Source organism: Ursus arctos, unplaced genomic scaffold, assembly GCF_023065955.2.
Source record: "Ursus arctos isolate Adak ecotype North America unplaced genomic scaffold, UrsArc2.0 scaffold_19, whole genome shotgun sequence".
In the NCBI taxonomy this organism is placed as follows: Eukaryota; Metazoa; Chordata; class Mammalia; order Carnivora; family Ursidae; genus Ursus; species Ursus arctos.
The window spans coordinates 40299506-40308780 of NW_026622863.1; the positions used below are offsets into that span (position 1 = coordinate 40299506).

General features: G+C 44.9%; 1 protein-coding gene across 1 annotated transcript in view; it reads left to right on the plus strand.

Moving 5' to 3' along the window:
* The window catches only part of UBA2 (ubiquitin like modifier activating enzyme 2), a 39029-nt gene extending 34761 nt beyond the window's left edge, over positions 1-4268 (plus strand). The window contains exon 17 of the mRNA XM_026484315.4: positions 1040-4268. Within this exon, the coding sequence (XP_026340100.1) occupies positions 1040-1221 (182 nt within the window). The 3' untranslated portion in view covers positions 1222-4268. The remainder of the gene's footprint in view (positions 1-1039) is intronic.
* Positions 4269-9275: the final 5007 nt, after the last annotated feature.

Sequence of the window (9275 nt, forward strand, 5' to 3'; positions counted from 1 at the left end):
CTGGGTTTTCAGTGCTAGTGCTTGATGCTTTACTGTGTGCTAAGTTTTGGATGTTTCCTCCCTACCCACATCCCATAACGGCTCCCCTCCCTGCATTTTTTACTCAGGAAACTGAAAGTTACCAACTGTTTTTACTTCCTTGTTTCCGTTTCTTTAACCCTGTGTCTTTGGTGTTCTTTGGAATATGGTTGTTCTTGGTTCTCTCTGAGATTTTTAAAGACTAGCTAGTGTGGTCCACCTATGAGCCATGGGTTCATGACCTTTTTTCCCCCTCCAAAAATAGAAAAGTCTTATTCTTCTGTGAGGAAGGGACTATGGTAGTTTTTCAAAAACCATAATTTGAAATGTGCATTGATTGATCCCTTACTGTGGGTCAGTTTGGGAGACTGTAGCAATGAGTTAGATAGGTAGGTACTCTGTCTTTGCTTTGGTGGGGGTGGAGGGTGGCTTGGGGGTGATACATGAACCCAGCTGTGGTGTAAGGTTAAGAGCCTGCACGGTAGAGCCCACTGTGGTTTTGAATCCTGGCCTTATTTGCTGTTGTGTGACCTTGGGCAAGTCAATCTCTGTACATCAGTTTCCTTTTCTGGAAAACGGATAATAATGTTATCTTCTTTATAGGGTTGTTGTGATGATTAAATGAGTTGTTATATGCAAAGTGCTCAGAACAGTTCCTGGCACATTGTAAGTGCTATGTATATGTTGTTGTTGTTGTTTTATTATTACCACCACTACCAGTATTAGGATATGCACCCTCCCCTTTTCTGTTGGAGAAATAGAAACGAGGAGCTATAATAATTTGAGTTCTATATGCTTGTTACAATTTTTTGTTTAGATTAGAAAATCGGTGCTGTTACAGAAAACATTAAAAACAGTACAGAAACGTGTAATGTTTAAAGTGAAAGTTCCCTAAGGGTAGCCTACCATTCTTAAGTTTGGTATATATTAGAAATGCCAGCTTTTCACTTTCATAAAATATTAGTGAATCACTAGTAACTCCCACACTTTTAACCATTTTTTCCTTTTTTTCTGAAATAAGCACAAGAGCAAGATGATGTGCTCATAGTTGATTCAGATGAAGAAGGTCCTTCAAATAATGCTGACATCAGTGAAGAAGAGAGAAGTCGCAAGAGGAAATTAGATGAGAAAGAGAATATCAGTGCAAAGAGGTCCCGCACAGAACAGACAGAAGAGCTTGATGATGTTATAGCATTAGATTGAACAGAAATGCCTCTAAGCAGAACCCTCTTACTGCAGTAGGTCATCTGGGCAGAACCAGGTTATTTGTTATGTTCTTTGTTCCAAAGGGAAAAAATTGACACCAGTGACTTGAAGATGATTCTGCTCCCTTTGAAAGCATTCATTTTGCTAGAACAATTAGTAACATTGCGGTATGCTGTATTGAAAGTAGGAATATAGTTTTTAAAGCCCTTTGAACAAAGTGTGTGCATAACCAGTCATGAGATGAAACAACACAGTGCATGTTGCCTTTTTAATGTAAATACCCTTAGGTATCATTTAACAGTTTTAAAATATTGTGGTTTAGTAAAGTTGATAACTGGTTATAAATATTATGCCTTTATTTTTGGTTAGAAGAAGAATTATTTTTAGCCTAGATCTAACCATTTTCATACTCTTAACTGACTGAAATAGATTCAAAGAAGTATCAAGTGCTATGCATTGAAACGTGTTTTTAAATGTTAACTGGCACTATGTATATTAATGTAAAACAATGTTAATTTACTCAAGTTTTCAGCTTGTACTGCCTGGTATGTCTGTGTAAGAAGCCAATTTTTGTGTATTGTTACAGTTTCAAGTTATTTATATTTGATGTTTTGTAGAACTCAGATGCGACTATACTGTACTTACGGACCAAATAAATGGCATCTGCATACTTGTTACACAGGCCTGCATAGTCCCAGTTTCTGCTGCCTTACTGGGTGTATGTATTACTGCAGGCATGCGAAATCCTTCCCTTCTCAAGAGTTAACTCAAAATGAATGTGAAGGTTAAATGATCTCCACTGTTTGCCATAGATAAGTACTTTCTAAAATAAAACTTTTAATGGCAATGTTACTTTTTAAGTTTGGATTGTAAACAGCTGACCTTCTGTTGAGAACATGAAGTGATCTTTGCCCAGCCCCAGGAACTTAGAACCTTGGATTTGAGATTCCAGAGCAGGGAGAGTCTTTATTCTGCAGTCTTCTCTGAGTTGCCCCTCCCCACCCCTACCCCCAATTCGTCAGAGTCCCTTCTTGAGCATACTGTTGAGGGCCCAACTCCAGCCTACAGATGTGGGCAGACCAGCCCTGGATGGATCAGCACTCATGTCTCCGCCTTGGACTGCAGAGGGCCTTGGCCCTTAGGGTACCCTCCTCACACAGACGTGCCTTGAGTTTTCAGACAACAGAAGCCCCCGAAGCTGTTTCCCCCCCCCCCCCCATTCTATACCTCACCCTTTGGTGGTTTTGGCTACAGTCAATTAAATTTCAAATTGTTAACTCCTTATTTTGTTCCACTTTGTATAATTCTTACTCTGCCATATGGCTTATTAACTCTTGCTCCTTGTTTTGTATCATTTGTAAATTCAGCGTGTAATCAAAGCCTTCAGCAAAATCATGTTGAACAAGACTCAGCCCTCAGGAGCATACCGCTTGATGCCTGCAGGATGGACTGACTGCCAGCCTTCAGTACCGCACTGAGCAAGCTGAATCCCCACCTGCAACTTTAGGAGCCTGTGAGGTTCACTTTGCCTTTAGATTTTTAGATGTTCCATTTTCTCCAGAAAAAAAATCTCAAAATTACAAAACGGTGTAAAATAATGAAATATTCTGGAATTCCATCTCTCAGAAATGTGTCAGTTAACTAACTGGCTGGTCACTGGTGATCAGGTTCAGTTTTGAAATTCCATTCCTAAAACCTTACCCTGCCCTTTTAGACTCAATTGTCAATGTGTTTCCAGCATTTTGTATATTTCTTTTATTTTTTCCCATTTATACGTACATGGCAGTAAGTGCCAGTTTGATCTGCAGAGATAGGTTTCTCTTTTGGCAGAGCAGTGGTTTTTATCTCTGCAACAATTCTATTAACTACCTTTTCCAGCAGGTTCTGTCCATTTTCTACCTGTTTTTGTAAAATCAGGGTTTATCAGCAAGGCAGGTCCAACACATGGGTCTTGCCCAAGTAGACTAAGCAGATCCAAGCTGCCTGCACGCCCCTGGAGCATGGATACACTTTAGATGTGGCCTGGTATTCGTGGTTTTCCCGTGCGAGTTGTCTTTTCAGTTGGGGGGCGAGACGCAGAGCTTGTCGGGGGGCCTTTCCCCAGCAGCTCTACCCTGAAATACAGTCTGACAAACCATCTTCCAGCCTTAATGGGAACAGTCTGCTGACTCAAGTTTACCTATCTAGTCTGTTGCCCCGAAGATGAGTCTGCATACTTGGCATGTACGAGAGGATTCAGTGTTTTAATACAGAGCCTGACCCCTTACGTAATCAATCAGGCAGACATCAGTGGATGCCAGAACCTTCAGTAAAAGGCTGTTGAACAGAATCTTTACAGTGCTCAAATGTTGCTGTACAGATAACTCGGAGAAGAAGAAAAAAATCAACCTTTGATAATGCACTGATCTGTCACCACTGTAAGCACGTACTCAAACCTGGCATCAGGGACAACTTGCCGTGTGCTTCCCAACGGGATGATAGGAAGACTATGACAGCACTGAGAAAAAACACGTTAACCTGAACCTGATGCAGCAGTTAGACCCAGCTTCCAGCTGACTGGAAAGAGGGGGGGTAGAGGAAGAAGCCAAGCAACATTAGGAGGAAACAGACAAGTACGGAATGTGGGACGTTCTCGAACTCAAGTGCAAAATACGTGACTTTAGTGATTCTTGCGATAATTGGAAATGGGATAAAGCGATAATGGAAGTATTTTCTTAGGTATGATAATATCCTTGTATTTACTTAGGCCAATGTCCTTATTCTTCGAATATTAGGGATGAAGCTTCATAACACGATTTTTAAATGGCTCAGCAAAAAATACAGGAAGAAAAAGACAACATTCATTGAATCTAGGTGGACCCTGTATGTTGTTCATTGTACTATCAAACTTTTCTCTGAAAACTTTCGTAATAAAAGTGGAGATATATATATATAGTCTGTATTTTCCTTCTGTGCCTATGTGACTTTCAAGTTTTGTAATATATCCTATGATTTAAATCAGAAAGGCAATAAAGATTATTAAAAATACAAGTTGGCATGAAAAAGTGTTGCAGTGATTCCTGGGTCCAACATTGATGAAGTCCACTTTGTTCATCTTTGTTGCTAGGATGTGACTTAGGAAGAATTCTCTTTCATTTGAGCCTCCAGAGAAATAAGGAGAGAGCCAAGTTGCTCCCAGTAGATTAATGGTTCACTTAGAAGTTCCAGAAAACATTTGGTTCATAATAGATGTTTCTCTTCCTGGAAATTGCCCATGGGTGGCACACATGTCTGAGTGGACTTGCTCTGTGGCCAAGGAACATTGGCAAATTTAAGCTTCCTACTAGCCTTTTGTAATGTACAGAAGATAGAAACTTAGTAAGTAAAAGAAACCCAAAGAAGTCAGGGAAGAAAAAATGATGACAGATGTTTCTAGTCACTGTGACTTGGGGAGGGGGTAAAGGCCTCCTGGAATCTCTATTTGACCGTTTGCAGGAGGATATATTTAGAGAAGTATTTTTATAGACCCTTTCATACTGGGAATATGTTATTTGCATTCTGCACACAGGGAACTTTTTCCCCTTGCATCTAATTTAAAATAAATTCCAGCCAAAAGTTTATTTGAGAAATTTTTGAACTGTTCGCAATAAAAAGATCATCTGAGTTGAACTACAAGACTAAGATGCTCTGCAGTTGGACTATATACCGAAGATATGTTTTATTGGAAAATAACATTTTGAGGGTTTTGCTACATGTCTCTGATTCAGTTTTAAGGATTTTAAATCTTTGTGGGCACCTGGGTGGCTCATTCAGTTAAGCGTCTGCTTTCAGCTCAGGTCGTGATTTCAGGGTCCTGGGATCAAGCTCCATATCCGGCTCCCTGCTCAGCGGGGAGTCTGCTTCTCCCTCTTCCCCTCCCCCCCTACTCATTCTCTCTCTCTTTCTCTCTCAAATAACTAAAATTTTTAAAAAATCTGCAACAAGTGATGACTTACACAGGGAAAGACTGAGAAAAATTTTACTAGAATGTACAAATGTTCCAAGAAAGTCCTCAGGCTTTTTCTTTAGAAATCTACCAGGGCACCTGGGTGGCTCAGATGGTTGAGCATCTGCCTTCGGCTCAGGAAATGATCTCCAGGTCATGGGATTGAGCCCCATGTCGGGCTCCCAGCTCAGCAGGGCGTCTGCTCCCTCTCCCTCGAGCTCTCCCCCTGCTTGTGCTCTGTCTCTCCCTCTCAAATGAATAAATAAAGTCTTAAAAAAAAAATCCAACAATTCTCATTGTTTCTCAGGTCAATCTCAGAAGAATGTAGGCATTGTGCACACTGCTGTTCACGTGTTCTATAAACGTGTATTGCATCCCTACTCTGCACTATGCTGCTAATACTTTGTTTTTTTTTAAAGATTTTATTTACTTATTTGACACAGAGACAGCCAGCGAGAGAGGGAACACAAGCAGGGGGAGTGGGAGAGGAAGAAGCAGGCTCCTAGCAGAGGGGCCTGATGTGGGGCTCGATCCCAGAACACCGGGATCTCGCCCTGAGCCGAAGGCAGATGCTTAACGACTTACCCACCCAGGTCACCCAATGCTGCTAATACTTCTTAGAAAACCTTGCCAGCCTGGGTAGAAACCTTTGAAAGCAGTAAGACAGACATTAGGGCTGGTGTTCACAGAAACTTACCTATGGCAGCAAGAGGTGGGATGGGGATCCTGTGTGTCACCCAGCTTCCCAGTTGATCCCAGCGTCAGCTTCCAACAGCACTAAAGTCATGAACACCAAATTTCTGCTCAAAAATGTAACAAACTGTAGGGATCCGCATTCCCAAATGTCCCACGCCATGGAACTGCAGGTCGCTGGGGTGTTTGCCACATACAAAGTTTGTGTATAAATTCTCTTTCCAGGATAAGGTTTCAGGGCAAGAAAGTGAAGTTCCTTCCAAGGTGGCCAGTCCCACCCTTATGGAGGAAGCAAGCTGTAATTATCTGATCCTAACCCTGATTCTTGGACTGGGGAACCAATCCTGTCCATGGCTTTAGCTGTCAATGCTTTGACCCTTCTGTGCCCCTGAAGAGGCAGAAGGGGATACCAGGACCAGGGGAAATTGGTGGACTCAATCTGGTTGAAAGAGCTGGGCCTCCTAGGAGAGGATGGAAAAATCCTTTCGGGCACAGCTCCCAGTAGATGTCCTGCCAGTAGAGGAGCATCAGAGAGAACACACACCTCGGGTGGGGTGGTGGGTGTGGAAAGACTGGCCCTTAGGAGCTGAGCTGGGAGAGGCACCAGTGGGCTTCAGGTGAAAGACTTCCCGCTGCTCTCCCCAGGAAGTACTATTTTATAGGGGTAAAGACTGCTGCAGGCCGAGGGAGAGAAAGACGAGTGGATCCTAGAAACTTCCCCATGTGGCATTTGGCTGTGTGCCATCCTTCTTCCCTAGGAACCCAAGTTGAAGAGCCACACTTGATTGGCATGAGTGTGTCCCAAGACTGGGAAAACCCCTGACTTATGTCCGTAATTGGGGTCTAAACAACACAGACACCACAGACAGATAAGGGGGTCTGATGGAAACCAGATTACAAGGAGAGAGGAGGGGAAATCTTTAACTCACCATTAGTATAGATAGTCTGGGTAGGATTGGCCTCCGGAGAATTAGAAGGAAAAGACTATGGTTTAGGATTCAGTGTGAGACTAGACTGAACATGTCCTGTTCCGGCCTCCTGAGTGTGTCTGCATCCCCAGACAATGGGAAGATTCTGACTGAGAGGATGATAGAACTAGAGGCCCCACAATTCTGTTGTGAAACTTCCAACAGCAGAACCCAGGCAGTGGTAGTTAGAGACAGGTCGTACTAGCTTCTGAGAGCTAGTTATACCCATTTCTTCTTCACTCTCTGCAGTAATACCATGCTGGTGGTTTGAAACTCACCATGGTGGGATTGGTAAATGCTATAGATCAGGGCTCCTGATTAGTACAATTCTCCCCCAAGGGCACTGGTTGCCAAACACCTATCAGCACGCCACTGGACCCAGGAAGAAAGAGGCTAAAGAGAGAGGTGAACACTGAGAACATCCCTCCATCAGGGGAGGAGGGAGAAGGCATCAGCTGTGGCTGGGGAGTGAGAAAGCAAAACTTTTGGGTTGTTTCCATTTGTGGGTCTTTGTTATTAATTACTTACCATTAGGGTAAGCAATGTGTTTTAGCTGACCCTATATATTGTTACTTAGCTGACTCCAAAAGACTGTTAAAATCTTCTTCAAAGCTCTAATTGGGGGGCGCAGTCGTTAAGCATCTGCCTTCGGCTCAGGGCGTGATCCTGGTGTTCTGGGATCGAGCCCCACATGAGGCTCCTCCGCTAGGAGCCTGCTTCTTCCTCTCCCACTCCCCCTGCTTGTGTTCCCTCTCTCGCTGGTTGTCTCTCTCTGTCAAATAAATAAATAAAATCTTTAAAAAAAAAAAAAGCTCTAATTGGGTAGGTGGGGATGAAACAGTCATTTAAGGACTACCTTTGAGGGCAGAGAGATCCTTTTCAGGAGGCTGGATATCCTAGGACTGTATAGATTACATAAGTAATACGATAAACACTTCCAGCTTGCATCATTATCTGCAGTTTGGATTCCGCCTCTAGAACAGATTCTTGAAGCATTACTGTGTATAAGAGTGTTTTTGTTTGTTTATGACGCTCTTCCTGACAGCATGTACCAACTTACATGCATACCAGGAAAATATGTGCCAGTTCCACCACAGTCTTGCCAATGTTTCCATTTTTAAATATTAGATAATGTGGTCAGTGAAATGTGGTATTTCACTGTCGATTTTACCTTGCTTTTCTTTTCTCAGAGTGGAGATCATTTCTCCCGCGATGGCTCCTCTGGGTATTTGCTCCCCCAAATGCTTGCATCCACCTGTGTCTGCCCCCCACACCCTGAGCTTGGTTGGCTGGCTGGGTGGGTGGGTTGGAGTCCTGCAAGACCTGAAAGGCACTGGGTGGGAGTTGCTGGGTGAGACACTGCTCAAACACCAACTGGGGACAATGGGCCACTGCGGGCTCCTCAGCAATGTTGAGGCCAGAGGTCCTCCCTGGTCAAGCTGCGCCAACACAATCCCGCATTCAGGATCCCTGCTCCCTGCGACACTGTGGGCAACTTCCTGAAATTCTCTGAGCAGAAGGGGGTGCCTACAAAAGAGAAAATTCTTCCACTCAAGTCGTTTTCCTGAATCCATCAGGTTATGACAGATAACGGTTTGCTTTTCCCTACAACCTGTTTTTAGGTGACAAACGGGCGCCTCGGTGGCTCAGTCGTTAAGTGTCTGCGTTCAGCCTAGTGTGTGATCCCAGGGTCTTGGAATCGAGACCCGCACCGGGCTCCCTGCTCTGCTCAGAGCCTGCTTCTTCCTCTCCCACTCCCCCTGCTTGTGTTCTCTCTCTCGCTGGCTGGCTATGTTAAATAAATAAATACAATCTTAAAAAAAAAAAAAAGACGACGACAAGGACTAGCTTGTGTTTTTGGAGACAAAGCCCTAGTTAACTCTCATTCACCGCTCCTCCCTCCCAGTGAGGTCCCCAAGGCCCCACCAGGTCCCAGTACCTGTGGCAGCGCAAGTGCTTTCACGTGCCTCCGTGGTGCCTCACCCAAGACCCTGAAGGCAGGTGCTGGAAAAACGGGGTGTCCTCGCAGCTCTTTGTGACTGCCTGTGGTGGCCACATCTGGGGCTCACCGGTCCACTGGCTTAGCCTGAGGCCTGCTTCCGGCCTGGCCTGGCCTTGGGGGCCTGCGCACAGCGACCAGGCGGGAGGACCAGTCCCCAACCAACCCCAGCTCCCACCACTCGGCGCCCTCCCCACCAAGCAGTCGGGACCCCCCGCCCCCCCACCGATGCGCAGCCACATGGCTCCCCGACGGGCTGGGGGTCAAGGGGGTCACTGGAGGTCGTGGGGGGCGCATCTGCGCGAGACGCACAGTGTCCTCCTGGGTCCCGGAGCGGGAGCCGCGCTTCAGCCCCGGGCTGAACTAGTCCGGCCCAGCGCCTGAAACTGTGGCGGCGCTGGTTACTAAGATGGGAGGATGTGGGAAC